This window comes from Carassius auratus, unplaced genomic scaffold, assembly GCF_003368295.1.
Source record: "Carassius auratus strain Wakin unplaced genomic scaffold, ASM336829v1 scaf_tig00216846, whole genome shotgun sequence".
Lineage (NCBI taxonomy): Eukaryota > Metazoa > Chordata > Actinopteri > Cypriniformes > Cyprinidae > Carassius > Carassius auratus.
The window spans coordinates 60,138-78,220 of record NW_020528764.1 but is presented as its reverse complement, the minus strand read 5'-3'; the positions used below and the strand labels follow the sequence as shown (position 1 = coordinate 78,220).

Here is an 18,083-nt window from a genome sequence, read left to right as displayed (position 1 = left end):
AACTGAGAAATGAGTGTAACTGTTTAAAAATGATTATTGTGTGTGTGTGTGTGGGCATGTTTTTGTGACATATCAGGACACAACTCTGTATAATGACATGGGTACGACACAGGTATTACAAGGAGAGGGTGACTTATGAGGACATAACCCATGTCCCAATTTTTCAAAACGCTTTTAAACCATACAGAATGAGTTTTTTTTTTTTAAAAAGTAAAAATGCACAAAGTTTCCTGTGAGGGTTAGGGTTAGGGGTAGGGTTGGTGAAGGGCGATAGAATATATAGTTTCTACATTATAAAAACCATTACGCCTATGGGATGTCCCCACTTTTCACAAAAACAAACATGTGTGTGTATATATATATATATATATATATATATATATATATATATATATATATAAATTAATGGATGCCAAGAACCACCCGACGTAAAGCTGTATATAAACAGTTTTAGTGGATACCTGCCAGCCAATAAGAACAGAGTATTCAGACAGACAGTAATTTTGAACATTATATATAACGAAGCATGTTTCTGTTGTATATTTAAAATAATTAAAAGGTAACTTTAAAATAAAGTCAAGATTAAATTTATTTATTTTTATATTCAATTAATTAATTTATATGAATAATTATTATGCAATGACAATTACACAAAAATAATGCATATATATATATATATATATATACATATATATATATATATATTTTATTATTTATTTTAACATAATATACTAACACAATTTTACTTAATTTAAATACATTTGTTTTTAATATTGTTTGATTTAGCACATATTTATGAAAGTCTGTTTTTGCTTGTGAGATGTGAAAAAAAGATCCGGACTTCCACACATATTTGATTTTGCTTTTCTCTCAATATTGGGGTTGAAGATTGTTAAATTGCACTGCTACTGATATTTTGGTATTGCAAAACTCTAATGAGTTGTTTACCCATAATACGTTGATTACAAAATCGCTTCATGGACCGCTGATGAGGTGATTACTCTAATCACATAGCACTTTGACCCCTAAAGACACGCGAGTCTCTTGACGAAACAGCTTTTCCGGTCTGTCTTCAAGTATAAGGATGCCACCAGTAAGACACTCAACCACACGAATACCAGAAAATAAAGAGTAATAGGAAGGAAGGGTCTATCATCTCAGTTAGTCCCTCACGGGAACCTTTCCTATGCTACTGCAAGCATCTGAAAGTTTAATTAAGTAAAGCCTCAGAATAAACACATCCACTCACACATACACACAAACGAAGGGGCTGAAGGATTAATTGTCTGGAGTCTTTGCCGATCTAATTAAGGGTCATTTCACATCATGGCCATATTTTACCAGCCCCTGTGATAGAGGCGGTAATTAAATATGAGGGAGTTAGCCGCACTAACGATCTTGGGACCTTGCCTTTTGCATGCGCATATCAAATTGAATCCCTCATAACAGCTTGCTCTTAATGGCATTTTATCGTTGAGGATTAGCATATTCTGTCTACGCTGTAAACTGGGTTCAGTTTTTGTAAACTGTTTGAGTACAGAGCACAGCAGTGGCCAGAGGGCTTCGGGGCATCTTAATCCAACCTGCCGGAGCCAGTAAACCAATCAGCGCTCTTCTGACGCGGCCGTGTAGATATGCTAATTAAAGACAAAAACGTAATTATTATTGCATGCAATTAGCAACCTGATAAGGCTCCATTTTGAAGTAATGCAATTTTAAATCACTGCCATCTGTTTAATATCCAATACAATGTATTGCAATTATATTGTTACAATGTCAAGGCCACACGAAAATAAATCGTCTAGTTCTTTCTGTCTCGCTGATATTGCCATTTATTTTATTTCATTTGAACACAAATTTTTATTCAATACAGTATAAATGCTCATCAAAAAAAAAAAAAGAGAAGTAAATATAGCCCTTTTTTTCCTCCCTCATCTCATTGTCACACAGATGCATTTTTGTACTGCATATTTTCTCTCACAGAGGCAATTTTCCATTGTTGCCTTCAAGTCCTCTTGGGAAGTTTGCACTTATGAGCTCAGAAGATGGAATTATACAGAGATGTGTATTCTAATTTAGGAGAGGAAAAGGGATGGCTGGGGACGCATTTACACTTGATCTGTATTTTATGATTTGTATAAATCATTCATGCACAGAGAATGATGGGAAATGTTGTCCGTCACAACATTAAACCAGCTAAATTAGTAGTATTTTCTGGTATAATATTCACTATAATAACAGGAAAAGCAGTATATTCTCCAAGAGTCAGGGACATTCATTGTCAAAAACTTTATTGGATAAATATTAATATTAAATAAATCAATATTTATATTTTTTTATTTAGATACATTTAATGTATTAAAACAAAAAAAATAAAAATGTATTTTTAATAATGTACTTAAATATCATATATACACACACACGCACACACACACACACACACACACACACACACACACACACACACACACACACACACACACACACACACACACACACACACACACACTTTACAATTTAAACTGAAAATATATATAAAAAAATAATTCAAAATAATAATAAAACACATACTTAACTTTGTACATGCAAAATTTTATCTAAAATTATTAAAAACAACTTGCTTAATCCATTATGGTTTCATAATTCAATTTAATTCAAGTAAGTAGCTGAATATTTAGACAAAACATGTTTTTGTTGCAATGGTTGTGATATGATTTCAGGCTCTGCAGCTTTTATTTTTTACAAATAAATAAATTCAACGCATAACAAATAATAATAAATCCAAAATGTAAAAACAAAACCTACTGCATACTTCCTGCAAGACACAAGCAGCTGCCATTAAGATGCATGTGAAGGCTAACAGATATCTTGCTCATTTTCCAACATATAATGCCCTTCCTGACCGCTCACCTCATAAATACCATCATCCAACACAGTTTGAAAGCACTAAGTGAGAAATAATGTATGTCACTTTCTCTTTTTCTCTGTGTGCACATTGGTTGCTCTTTTCCCTGCATTACCTTATGCTTGAGTACCCTGAATAATGATCAACTGCCACACATTTCCATATTTCTGAAGATAAGAGAAGTCAATCAGCACACAGACAACTTAACCAGCTTCCTGCGGCCTTATTGTGTGACGCTTCAGTAAAGAGACGTAAAGCACACGGACATGACCTGCTGAATCAATCTGCTTCAGAAAGAGAGACACACAAAAGGAATAAAAGGAGGACACTGGGATGGAGCAGCGCCCCCCGCTAACACTCTCACAGTACCCATTAAACAACGCTTATTGAATCAATTTACAATGCCTAATGCAGTTTTTGAGTACTGGGGAGTTCAAGGACAGTGACGGTGTGTCTTTCATTGGACTGCTACTGTTATGTGAAAAGGTTGTGATGATACAAATGGATTCTTCAATAAAAAATATATATTTTGTTCATATAATATATAAGTTTATTACATCTTATGCACTTTTTTTCAGCAATGCATTTCAATGGTTAGTGGAACAACGACGACGACGACGACGACGATGATAATAATAATAATAATAATATGAAATATTATTAAAAGCTAAAATTAACTTAGTTTAAATGACAGTAAATAATAATAATAATAATAAAAAAATTCCAAAAGTGCAAAAGTTACCATGTTGACTGCAGACGGACTTGCTAAAGCTGATAGATTCATGGCCCTATTTGCGATCTGGCATGGACACAAAATTCATGTTTCACAAGATCGACAAGCCCATGAGGCAAACACAGGAGAACCGGCATGACTCTAGCCAAAATGATGAAGGCTGTCAAATCTCAAACATGAACCAATAAGTCAAGCTACAGTCCTGAGCTGCTGTTTTGCTGTGCTAAGCTAACTCCATGCAAAGATGATATCGATCAAGGCCTGTGGGTGTAGACAAGTGATGGAATAAGGTCAGAGAAAGAGCAAAAGGTCACTTGCTTGATTTACAAATGTATGTTGTTCACAAGGGTCTAACATGTTTCAACATTAGACTGCTGTTATATCCATGTAAAAAAAAAAAAAAAAAAAAAAAAAAAAAAAACACTGACAAGCCCAATGTATGTGCTGCTCTTAAAGCCAGCCAACATGGTCAGGCTGGTCTATTTGATGGTTTTAAAGGTGTTTTGGACAACTTAATTCAGCTAAGACTACCAAACCAATTAAATTTTAAAGTTTAAACAATAATTAATAATAATAATAATAATAATAATAATAATAATAATAATAATAATAATAATAATAATAAATAAAAGTTTTTTTTTTGTTTTTTTTTTATATAGATCTGTTTAAAGTCCTACCCTTCAAGGAAAACAAACCAAAGACTTGTGCACTCCAATGTTTTGGTAAAGGTTAATGTATAAAATAAAATAATAATAATTCTCAATATGAATCACCCTACTTTCTTTTTCAACAGAAAATATAGAACAGGAAAGGAATATGCACATATTCTCTTCTCTTTGATTAATTCCACCACTGATGAAAAAAAACATGAATTAATTAATTAATGAACGAACAAACAAACTATTTAATAATTTATTTGCACAAACCAGGTAGACCAGCTTATATTGGACTAATTAGTTGGTAAGTTTGTCAACCTGGTCTGCCAGGATTGGCACGCTGGTTTAGCTAGTCGGCCAATCTTACAAATGCCCCAAAACCTGCAAACTGGACCAGGCAAACCAGATTATCAAACCAGAACTGAAAATGTCATGCTTACCTTTCCTACATATTGTGCCTCTGGACCAATGTGTTCCTCCAAGACAAAGAACTGGTTCCATATCCATCCTCGTTTGGGCCGATGGTGGACCTCTGTTTCCCCATCCTTAGTCTGGTTGTGGTTGTGAGTTGCATTGTGGCTCCTGGAAATGATTTTGGCTTGGCTGTGATGGCTCGCCTCATAACCCCTCTCCAGAAAACACAGGCACAAAAGTACAGGACACAAACAAGAGCTCGGGTTCACCTTCATGACTGCGAACAGGAGCCAAATTCCCAATATTCCAAAAGGATTCCAAAAACTACAGTGAAACTCCCAAAGTTCTGCGATATTCCAAACACACAGTGGTATTCCACAAATGGTATATTCCAAAGGATAAAGATGGCTTCCAAACCCCCCTCCTCCACCACCTCCTCGTCCTCCACCGCCACCAACCAGCAGCCACGTCTACTCCTTATTCCCCTCCTCGGATGTTCGTTTGAGGGGTTTGATTTAATCAGACGCTGGACCAGAGGTCCAGAAAGCTTGAATGAGGTTCATATTTCAGTCATTCATCTTGGAAAAACAGCAGAAATGCACTGACATCATGCACTCAAAGAGCACTCGAGGAAGAAAGCAACAGGTTCAAGCCTGGGTCCAACAAACACACAAGACGACAGCAGCAGCCATGTTGAATCTCCTGTGGAAAGATGAGATGGACAAACAATTTCAGTGTTTCATATGGTGAAAAATACCACAAGAAATGAAACATCTCAGAAAGAGAGACATTTAATTACGAGTAAGGCATCATTGCTTAATGGGCCTTTTTGTGAAGTTCAAGCCAACATGGGATCAAAATTGACCCTGTTTATTTTACTAATGCATGCTGTTGGTCTCACTGTAAAATATTCATCAGTGCATGTTATACCAAGAGAAATGGTTTGTTCTGAAATTAAGTTCCCTTGATAATATTAACCAATACCCAATTAGCTTCAAATCAGTTTCTACAATCACTGTGGCTTCTCTGCGATGGCTGACAACCACTCTTTACCATTTGTTTCTCCTTTAATATTTCCTTTCACTTTAAAAGATGTTACATTATACAATATAAAATGCAATTTACATGGAAATTCAACCAAAATGAACATTTGTCATCATCATTTACTCACAACATCCACCGTCATTGAATGGAAAAGAGTAGATTGGACAGTCCTTCATGCCATTTCATCTTTTATGAGAGTCAACCAACATGAGGGATGGGTAAATGAATACAGATTTTTCATTTTTGGGTGAACTATTCCATTAAAAGAAGTAATTTATGAAATCTCCTCCCAGAGACCCAAAACAACAGATGCTTGGCACAGTAAGTCTGTAACTAATTAGCTCCTAGTTATAATCAATATTTCGCTGTTTAACAAGGCTTGCCATAATGCGGTAACTTTAGAAACTTGCAGCTTCTGCGGTGGTGACAGAACACGTTTACAATGCAGTCAAATATGGTTTCTCATCCTAAATGAGCAGCATTTAATATGAAGATGTAAAAGCATATCTAATGCAAAATGATTATCTTTCAGGAGGATGAGTTGAGCTCGGGTAACCTAAAACACAAATTTTAGAGTGTTCTTGGTGATACAGAAGGTTGCTAAACCAGGCAAGCATAAGACACTTTAGTCATGCTTTGGTAATAAACTGAGCACAGACATTTAATCATGAAATAGTGTGGAGTTGCAAGAGACATTTTTAGTTTAATGAATGCAGAAATGCACCAACAGCACTCTCATCAAGGTTTAAAAAGGTCAGAAATGTTATAAAATATAATTAAATGTGAGAAATCTACAGGGTTCTGCATGCTGTCAATTACCACGGCAAGTAGACTTGACTAAATATGTCTATGCTTACATATAACAAATTATATTAAGGTCACCAGCAAATCCCCATTGATGCTGCATCAGATAATGTTATTTCAATGGGAATGATTCGTTTCAAAGATGCTGGAGAAAAATAAGACACAAATAAATGCTCAAGGATTTGCAAAACCAACAGTATTTCATGCAATCAAAAACTTATGAAACCAGTGTAATGCTGTAATGCTAAATTATTATACAATTGAATGAACAAAGGCCAAATTCTCAATAGATGATTTAACAATACATTTGCAATTGGCAATAAAGTTTGAATTGCATTATTACCTGTATTTTTAATTCTGGTTCAACTAATGAATCAACTACATTAGAGATGTTTGTGGTGTTTAAGTGCCTTAACTAATATAAATGACACATTCTGTATACTATATTGCTACACAATAGTTTTCATTGTACATGCATTCATTTATATTCTTATTGAATATATCTACAGTACCATATGCATCCAACAATTTGCAGAAGTTTCTTTAAAGCCAACTGATTTCAGGAAGACAGAAACATCCAACAACTAACTAACCACCGCCGGAGACATGCAAGCTCCCGATACTGCCATTGGCGTCAAAATCTTTAAAGTGTAAACAGTTTAAACCCACTTAAAAATGTACATATGTTCTGGATTCTTGGATTATCCTCATGTTTGATCAAGCTCTCTACCCAGGAAATAATGCAGCTAACATTTAGTCACCGGCAGGGGCGCTGCTGAGGATTTTGGGCCCCATGAAAAGAATCTTGACAGGGCCCCCAACACAGCTGAGAGTTTTTTCATATTAATTTACATAAAATCATGCTCTTTTATGGTATTTTGACTATCATTCTCATATATTTAAGTCAATCAGACAATTGAACTCCATCCCATGTCCATCCACACCTGTAATTTGTCCTCTGTAATACTGCACTACTTCAGTACTGTATAATGTATATACTGTGCATAGCTGTACATGTGTAATATAGTGTATTCACCACTGATCTATATATATAGATAGGTATTCACATATATTTATATTTGTATGAATATTTGTACTGTACACTGGCAATGACAATAAAGTTAATCTAATCTAACATGATATTTTTAACATGACAGTTGAAATGTAACGGAAACACTGAAGTGCGTTTGAGAAAATTGAGTTCCCTTATCATGCACTTTTAACATTCCAACAGCCACCAGCATTCATTTTAACCGCAACATTTAAACTTATGGTAATTATCTTTAACACTAGAATGAACATGGCATCATTTTGACCGTTTTGAAATTTGCATAGTCAGTAACTTTGTCTAAATGAATCACAAAGCCTTGCTGCTCCCTGACTTTTCCTAAAACTACACGAATTTTCATTAAAACTAGTTTAAATACTTATTGTGTGAATAAAAACAGAAATATAATAATTTCTATCTATAACGTCCACAGGCAGTGATTTTGCGCTGTTTAAATTGAGTTTTGCCGACGGTCTGGATCAGATAATGTGAAAGTATTATGTGAAGATGGTTGGCAGAGATGAATCATGCTGTATTTGACAATATAGGGGACAGTGTAGTAATACAACTCCACATCATCTTCAAGAGAGGCACTGAAACCTCACAAACAGCTGATAGTTCGAGTTCATGAAGTTACTGCTTGCAAGACAGGTGCAACAGCGTGGACCGCAGCAGGGTGCTGAAAGTGGGCGCCGCCTCGTACAAAGATGCCGACACTGGCTGCATGTGAGGCAAAGCTGTGCACCCTCTGCACCCTGCTCTATCGAAACGTGCCAACTTATCGAAAAATGCTACCGTAGAGACCTAGGGCCTCATGTACAAAGCGTGCGTACGCACAGAAAAGTGCCGTAGGTTACGATCATTGTCACGGGCGGTCCACTAACAATTTAGGCCTACTTACAAACCCACTTTTTTTCTTGTGAAATGTTGGGTAACATACTGTCGACCCTTTGCCTCTTTCACTTCTCTTATTTTTTTCTCTTTCCGTTTTTGACTTCCAGATTTTTCAGGCATTTTCACATCTTCTGTCAAGTTGAATCTGCCGGCGCTATTGTGTTCCCTTGGTTACTGGATACAATTTGGGCGGACTAAACCATTTTATGATAATCGAGAGGGGGAGAGGGGCCCACGGACGTTTGTGTTTCCTAAACAAATACATTTTTTGACACCAGGAAACCGCAAATAGAATAATTTAAAGTTAATAATTTTTACTATAAAATATTTTTTTTAGCACCACAATTTTATTGGGGGCTTCTCTGGGCCCCCTCTTAGTCATGGGCCCCGAGAATCGTCATCATTTACCCCCCCCCCTGACTCACCGGTGACGACTTTTTAAAGAGACTTGGTTGTTATACCTAAACATACTCATGTCTTACAGTCAGAAGTGTTAAACTCAATCAGTTAGCTGCTCACAACACTTCAACAAAAGTGTCCACAAACATGCACTGCATGCATTGGTTCTCAAAAGTGTGGGGTTATGCAGGAGACTTATAAATATATATATATATATATATATATATATATATATATATATATATATATATATATATATATATATATATATATATATATATATATATATATAAAAATAAAACTAATACAACAGAATACATTGTTTAGTGCATGATGACTCAAATTTTGATCTGGTCTTACACAAAGCAATCACATGGCTTCAGAAAATAGCACACAAGTTGCACTGGACGGTTTTTGTTGCACTTCTTTGTCCTTTTTGGACAATACTTGTCTCAGCGGTCAATAGCTATCTATCTCCTTTTGTGTTGCATGGACTCTTGTTCAATGTAGCTCCAGCAAAGCTGTATTTAAAACGGGGTTTACAAAAAAAGCTATTTCTATGAGCAGAAAATTCCACAAATATAATGAAAAAGGTATGCTTATATATATATATATATATATATATATATATATATATATATATATATATATATATATATATATATATATATATATATATATATATATATATCTACAGTATATATCTACAGTACCATATGCATCCAACAATTTGCAGAAGTTTCTTTAAAGCCAACTGATTTCAGGAAGACAGAAACATCCAACAACTAACTAATCACTGCCGGAGACATGCAAGCTCCCGATACTGCCATTGGCGTCAAAATCTTTAAAGTGTAAACAGTTTAAACCCACTTAAAAATGTACATATGTTCTGGATTCTTGGATTATCCTCATGTTTGATCAAGCTCTCTACCCAGGAAATAATGCAGCTAACATTTAGTCACCGTGATGACTTTTTAAAGAGACTTGGTTGTTATAACTAAACATACTCATGTCTTGCAGTCAGAAGTGTTAAACTCAATCAGTTAGCTGCTCACAACACTTCAACAAAAGTGTCCACAAACATGCACTGCATGCAGTGGTTCTCAAAAGTGTGGGGTTATGCAGGAGAATTATAAATAAAAAAAAAAAAAAATATATATATATATATATATATATATATATATATATATATATATATATATAAAACTAATTCATCAGAATACATTGTTTAGTGCATGATGACTCAAATTTTGATCTGGTCTTACACAAAGCAATCACATGGCTTCAGAAAATAGCACACAAGTTGCACTGGACTGTTTTTGTTGCACTTCTTTGTCCTTTTTGGACAATACTTGTCTCAGCGGTCAATAGCTATCTATCTCCTTTTGTGTTGCATGGACTCTTGCTCAATGTAGCTCCAGCAAAGCTGTATTTAAAACGGGGTTTACAAAAAAAGCTATTTTCTATGAGCAGAAAATTCCACAAATATAATGAAAAGGTATGTTTATATATATATATATATATATATATATATATATATGATAAATATTACTGTTTAATAATAATAATAATTATTATTATTATTATTATTATTATTAGAAATCATTATGGTCAATATGGGTGACCAAAGTACAGCATATCCCTTAAAATGTTTACTATTGTAAAAATTAGTAAATGAAAAAATAAAATGATGATAATAATAATAATAATAATAATAATAATAATAATAATAATAATAATAATAATAATAAAATGTGTTTAAAAATGTAAACCATTGCTCACTGTTGATTTGACATGTTACTGAGGCAGATTTTTTACAAATAGTTTTGGAGATTTCCATCTCTCCCCATTCAAATAGAAGCTGTACTGTATGCGTATTACCTACATAAAAAAGCATCCCTGAGACATTGCCAAGATGGCCCTGGGTGAACCAGCAGGCTTTACCCCCGGCACTGCTGTTTTCTGAGGTGAGGCGGTGGGGTATTAGCTACTGGACTGGATTTGACAAGGTATCTTCCGGATTTAAACTACTCCTGTGTGTATGTGTGTGTGTGTGTGTGTGTGTCTGCACCTTCTGAGTTGCTCTTCAATCAGAGGGCTGATGTAATGATTGTATTGCTGATTATAATTAAAACACCCTTTCAGTCCCTCTCCCTCCTCCACCCTCTTTTCTTTTGCTCTCAGTCCTCTGGTTACGGCTCACAGCTGTGTTCAATCAATGGCAGCTGGTCTCCAGTAGCGAGGCATTCATACAGCGGTGGGGACATTTTCTACCGTCTGATCAGAGAACAGCAGGATACACATTTCATGTTATAATGGTTTAGATTACAATATCAGCAATGGGTTCTGCTCCCAAATCTGTATTATGTATAGAAGCAAACTGTGTCATATATCACCTGTACCAATATCTCCAGTGGAACATAAGGTTTAGAACATTTGAGCAAAATAACAATGGACATTCTTCATGTTATTCATAGTCATATGGGATTTCAAATAAACACTGTTGAACTTATATATATATATATATATATATATATATATATATATATATATATATATATATATATAGGGGCTGTAAGTCGATTAAATTGTTTAATGTAATTAATTACATAATGTGGTGATTAATCAAATAAATTGCAAATTAAATTTGACTGTGAAAATACCCACAAAAGATTATTTAAAGCTATTTTGTGTTAAATGAGAATGTATTAAGTAGACATTACAAACTGTATCTTTGGAAAGAAAATGTATTGCAACTTTCTATATACACAACTCAGTATTTTTATTGCAGTTACATGATTTGTGGATGTTAAGGCTGATTTTCTATTTAGTTTAAAGTACTTTTATTGGCATAATTTGTGTGTACATTACCAAAGGATTAAACAAGATGAATAATGACGATTACAGTAATACACAATGCAATAACATCAAATATTATGATTCTGTATTGGGTCTGGGTTATATAAGGCTCAGGTGTGGCTCAGATTTGGGGATACTGGCTTACATAAGGCTTAGAATTGGTACCAATAATAAAACCTGTTTTGGCACTGTTTTGGTATTATTGGTACCAATTCTCAGTTAAGGGTGATTAACTGGCTGAGATTCGGGCTGGTTATAGCCCATGTGTGGCCCTTGTCTTCAGAGCCGTTATTCTTTGTGGTACTTGGGCCGAGGGAAAAGTGATTTTGTGACCCAGAGCTTGGCCAGAAAACATTTGTTATGTGGGATAATATCAACTTTTTATTTACTGCAATGTTGTATAAAATCAGATTGAAACTTGTGATATCCGGGATCAGCACTTGTGTTATAGCCTACTGCTACCCCTGCTCATGTGATATCAGATTATATAAATATGAGACAAAAACTCATACAGGGCATTTAATTATTGCACCATTATTTTGAATCTTGGGACATAACGACATTCATTGAGTTGTTGTCCTGCATCATATTTGTCAAGTCAACTGTATGGCTGTAAGATGACGGGTGGGGGCGGAGCCAGTCTGCTTGATCCGTTAAAATATTTTAATCACATTATGTTTTCCGTAACTAATTAATTAAGTTAAAAAGTTAAGCTGACAGCCCTAATATATATAAGTAGGAAACAGATATTTAGGCAGCTATTTAGAAAACCTGTCCGGATTGTGCTGAAGACAATAAAATATATGTGTGAACATTTACAAAAAGGAGTAAGACCGATAAGAACAAGTAAGACCAAAAAGTAGAGAGAGTGGATAAAACTAGAGCAGAGAAATGAGACAGCGATGAAGAGAATGAGGCCTTGTGTTGCCTGGGGCGAGTATTTCCATGACCTGCTGTGATTTCTCAGTTTGGACCCTCTGCTGATATCAAACTACAGAAGGAGAAAGGAGGGTACGAAGGGTCAAACTACCTACGGCAGAAGAGAGGAAGAATAATGATAACCGCTGGTAGAACACATTGTCAGGCAGATGGAAGAGTAATTGCTCTAACAGTGAAGTAGACCAATTACTATGGCATAGACTGGACATTCTTTCTAAAGAAATTCACTCTACTTATTTCAATAATGGTTTTTAATATTGGATCAATATAAATGGCATGATTTGCTAAGTCTCTACAATAGATCACGTGTCATTCACCGGTGAGAAAAGTGTATAGTACAGTTTTAGTAACAGTACTGCAATACCAGGAAAGAAGATCAGGTTGTTAATGTTTGCTTGCCATTCTCAATCTGTCTGCCCAGCGTATGTGAATGAACTGATGGTGTGTCCTGTCTGCACGAACCGGGTGCGCAGAGATATGTAAATACATGTTGACATAGAGGTAAGAAAGCCAATCAAAACCCATGGAACGAGCATTTTGATTGGATGAACATTTCTTGGTCCTACGCCTTCCACAGAGTATATAAATACAGATAAACACATTTAGACCACCTAACTTAACGATTGCTATCGGATTGTGAAGAGATTTTCAACAAGCATAACAAAAAATGTTTCTGAAGGTAATCACCTATTGGACATTTAATATTTAACAATAGATCAACCATAAATAAATACATAAATAAATAAAGCATTCATTTATATATATATATATATATAATGTATAATATGAGTAATATTACATTACTATAATTTTATAAATAATATTAAATAATTTTTATAATATAAAATGAAGATTATTCTTGTTTTATTTTTCTTCTAACCATTTCATTTATAAATTTGTTTGTTAAAAACTTTCTACATTAAGTTCAGCTATGTGTTAATATTTTTGTTGCTGTCCATATTCTGATATTGTACAAATGATCTTTGTCTATCCAAATGTACACCAATGTGTTTCCTGTACATATGAATACCTGTAAATGTTAATGAGATCACAGAGCCAAAAGCAGTGTGAAAGTGTGAAGTACTCCAATGTTTATAAGATGTTTGCACATTATATATTCTTAGAAAAGACATGTTTTATGATACATGAACAGTTTTAAAGCAACAGGACTGAAAGAGACTTTTGGGGAGGTGAGAAATATTAACAGGTTTGTTTTGTTTTTGTGAACGCTTAAATAATGTATGTACACTGACTGCCAAACGCTCCCAGCCTACATCATGAAATATACATAAAAGTTCAGAAAGATCAGATGCTCACCAATGAAAACACCCTCTCAGACACACACAAACACACTTAGCGAGAGGCTGGAATGATACTCGTACAACTGGAATTACATTGTGAACAAATCTCTCCTAACGCTCCTGAATATTCATTTAGTGGTGCAAGCCAATTTCCACTATCTTTTGGCAGCTGAAGGTGAGAAGACATTGTGTTTTCTAGTTGGCTGCTTTAAAATGTCAGAAAATTGCACGGCATCTGCAGGAAATGACAGTTTTGATTTTTATTTAAAAGTGAGAAAAGAGCTTGCTTCCGATTATTCATGATGCCATGCAGCAGCGGGCAGCTTGCTTTTTTCTTTTGGAGTTGAGCTCTGCAGCGTCATGCAGAGATGCCGGGTGGATGATCAGGCAAGTTTAATGTGAACTTTCAGACTTCTAACAATCACAAACGAGATTTTTCTTCCCTGGATGGCAATGAGATTACATAGAGAGACATTTGCTTCAGGCTACTGTTTCACTTTTTTTTTTTTTTTTTTTTTCTCCTGAGAAGCAAACCAAGTAATAAAAAGTAACACAAATACAGGAAATGGATACCAGTGAGAGCAGAGCTCTCAGTCTCTGTGAGAGCGGCTCAGATGAAAGGGGCGGGGTCAGCAGAGCTTTTTTGCATTAAAGGGAAAATTCTACAAAATGGCATACTCTGAAAAGAGCTGTTTTTGGCGGGTAAAATGGGTGTTGTTTTACACTACCATTGAGAAATTTTCACCAAACTATGTTACAGACTTTTCAGTAAGACCCTAAATAATCATATCAACTTGTGGAAAAAATTACCCCTTTTAAGACCATATTTTATGAGCTATATTACCGCTATATTACCCATTTTACTTGTGTGTAATATAGGTCTATACGCTTACTGTATGTCAACCATTTGTTTATCATTTGTATCTGTTCTGATTTCTCCACAAAAATGAGATCAGCTGAGAGCTAAACTGAAGATTCTGAATTCCCCCAACAGTCTTTCTTCTGACCACATTTCTTGTCCTTATTTCATAATTTTTTTTTCTTCTCTGTGTTGGATCATACATCCAGAGCAAAGTGACAGCTCTCTTGTTCTGTTCTTCTGACGCGTCTGCAGCCATTTTAGAGGACAAACCGAAGCCATGAAAGCCAGTGTAAACGACAATCTCTGCACGGCTTTAGTGGCCTAAATCACTCCTGAATCCCATCTGCCACGCGTTTGATGAAGAGATGGAGAAGGAGGGGAAGGAGAGAGAGGGAAAAAGAGAAGGGATTCTCCTGTCTTTCTCATCACAGAAGGAGGACACTGCCTCTGAGACAGTATCCATCTGCTGCACACTGCAGAGAGCCATTTTCACTCTGACAGTCTATTTACCTTTAAAACTCTCTTCATCTCTCTGTTTCTCTCTCTCCCATCTTATTCCCTTGCTGCATTGCAGCACACGTTGAGTTATGGTTTCACTGATATCATGTAGCAACAAAAAGCTCTTTACTGTGCAGTGCTGCCCAGGACAATCCTACGGTGTGTGGGGAAGGACAGCACCTCTGTCGGTTACACAGTTACTGAACAGAATATGGTTTCTGTAGACAGATTCATCTGGAAGATCTCAGTGTGCAGGACTGTTTCGCATCAGTTAAACAATGAGAGAATACAGTGCTGGATGTGACCCAAACAAGTCAAGACAAGGAAGAACTTTGCATACTATTGAATCCAGTGTAGTATAGAACTTACAGGTGCACAGTCACAGGTTTGTCTATAGATTAAACTGTTTACAAACAAAAGTTCAGTGGTAATGATAGAAAGAAAGAAAGAAAGAAAGAAAGAAAGAAAGAAAGAAAGAAAGAAAGAAAGAAAGAAAGAAGAGAAGAAAGAAAGAAAGAATAATTTTATGTTGAATAAAATAAAAAGACCAACCCACAGTAGTTTCACAACAACAACAACAAAAAAACAATTACAGTCCAAAGTAATTTTATAATAAAAAATAAACCTTAAAATGAAATAAAATCTAATATAAATTGTAATATAATAAATAATAATAATAAAAAATATATATATATATAAAAAACAACAACAACAACAACAACAACAACAAAAAAAAACAGTACTATACCGCTTTTTTGGTCAGTGCTGTGCCAACTTAAATAAGCTTAAAAAAATAATAAATAAAATAATAATAATAATAATAATAATAATAATAATAATAATAATAATAATAATAATAATAATAATAATGTTAATGAAAAAATATATACTGAATTTACATGATTAAAATACTTAATGTTTTTTTTTTTTTACTATTTTTTTTTTTTTTTTGTCCTAATCCTATGTGGTTTTACTATAACTTTTCTAATATCATGTGGATGAATGTCAAATAACATGCACACAGAGAAGCAAAACTAACTAACTAACTAACTGACTAACTTTAATAGTTATTATTTATTGGATACTAATTAAATAACTTCTAAATACGTATATCTTAATTGAATTAGTATTTTGATTAGTACTTAGTAATTTAATAGTTTTTTACTATAGTTTTTTAATAGTTTTTTACTACTATTTAATAATTTATGATCACGGCACATTGCTAAGTGTTTGTGATAACATCATCATGAAATTCTGATTGGCTAAACTTACCATTTCACATAAGGAGCTGCTGCTTCAGTACACAGTGTAATGGTCCATGAATATATTAATGGTCATTTCAGAAGCACTTTAAACCTGTAATGCATTATAAAAGTACTCATGTCTTTTTTATATTGCTACTGTGTGCAGATACAGGTGTGTATTTATTAGCATTTTAGAACTGCTTTAAACATGCCTAATTCAATCATATAAGACATAATAAATGCAGAGAAATGAATTAAGAAAACCTGTATGCAGCATTAGATACAGGCTTCAGGTTAGCTGACACTGCGGGATCTGATGTGTATTGAGCAGGGACAAACTCCACCATCTGACTGCTACAAAATGATGCTTCATCTCTAAAAAATGCAGAGTTTACTCTTCCCAAAAATGCCCCAAAGCCCAAACACAGATACACACAGATAAAAAAGTGAATAAAGTCTTCAGTCAAAGAACAAACAGTGAAAGCATCTGTGTGAGCCATACAACAACAACACTGAAACTTTCACTATGGCTCCTGTTCTAACTTCTCACACTTTTAATGAAATCAATTTTTCCCCCTCACATAACATCTCCAATATCACTCCTGATGTGTGACTCCTCTAACATCTTGTTCTCAGATCTGTGAGACTGAATTAGCACCTGTCTTTCTCTCATTTTTGTGTTTTAGTACAAGCGGTGAGCACCCTGCTTGGTTCTTGGAGGTCTTTAGCTGCATTTTGGTTTCTAGGAAACAGAACAGCATCATCAGAGTGGTTCCTCTATATGCATATATTCACACAAACTTATAAATTAGATTCTATGCATTAGATGTGCATATACAGTGTAATGGAAGAGGGTTTTGGTGCATAATACCGTGAAAGGGACTATTTTAAAAAGACCAAAAACTACACATCATCCTATTATTGCAGGGCTAGAAATAAATAAATATAATTATGTTTTGAGTAAAACATATATACCGAGATATATATACACAGTACAGACCAAAAGTTTGGACACACCTTCTCATTCGTTTCTTTATTTTCATGACTATGAAAATTGTCGAGTCACACCAAACGCTCATGCATCATTAGTTGTTGGCTTAGCCTAGTCTTATGGTCACCACTTATCTTCAGCATGTGAAATAAATAAATGATACCAAATGGAAAGACAGAGAAGGAGTGAACATAACGGAAGAAACTGAAAGGAAGCCCTGGGGTAGCATGCAGAAGTATAAAAATATGATTTGTCATTATGTCCAGGTAGGCTATTTAAAATACAGTCTATTCAAATTAAGAACAAACAGACACAAATATACAGTCAAGCAAGCACTTAAGCTCCTGATTTAGCTCTAGGACATAAACATTATAGTATTTCCCATTTTAAATAAACATGCCTTGCCTTTTTATAGCCCTCAGATCTTTCCAGTTTCAACAAGTCGCATCATTCTCTTTATGAGCGAGGAAAATGACTTATTAATGCACATAA

The 18,083-nt window shown here is 34.6% G+C and overlaps 1 protein-coding gene across 1 annotated transcript in view; it reads right to left on the bottom strand.

The window, feature by feature from the left end:
• Positions 1 to 18,083, bottom strand: part of LOC113099043 (cadherin-18-like) — a gene marked incomplete at its 3' end in the record, with an annotated part of 82,473 nt that overhangs the window by 55,598 nt on the left and 8,792 nt on the right. The window contains exon 2 of the mRNA XM_026264093.1: positions 4,735 to 5,410. Within this exon, the coding sequence (XP_026119878.1) occupies positions 4,735 to 4,983 (249 nt within the window). The remainder of the gene's footprint in view (positions 1 to 4,734; positions 5,411 to 18,083) is intronic.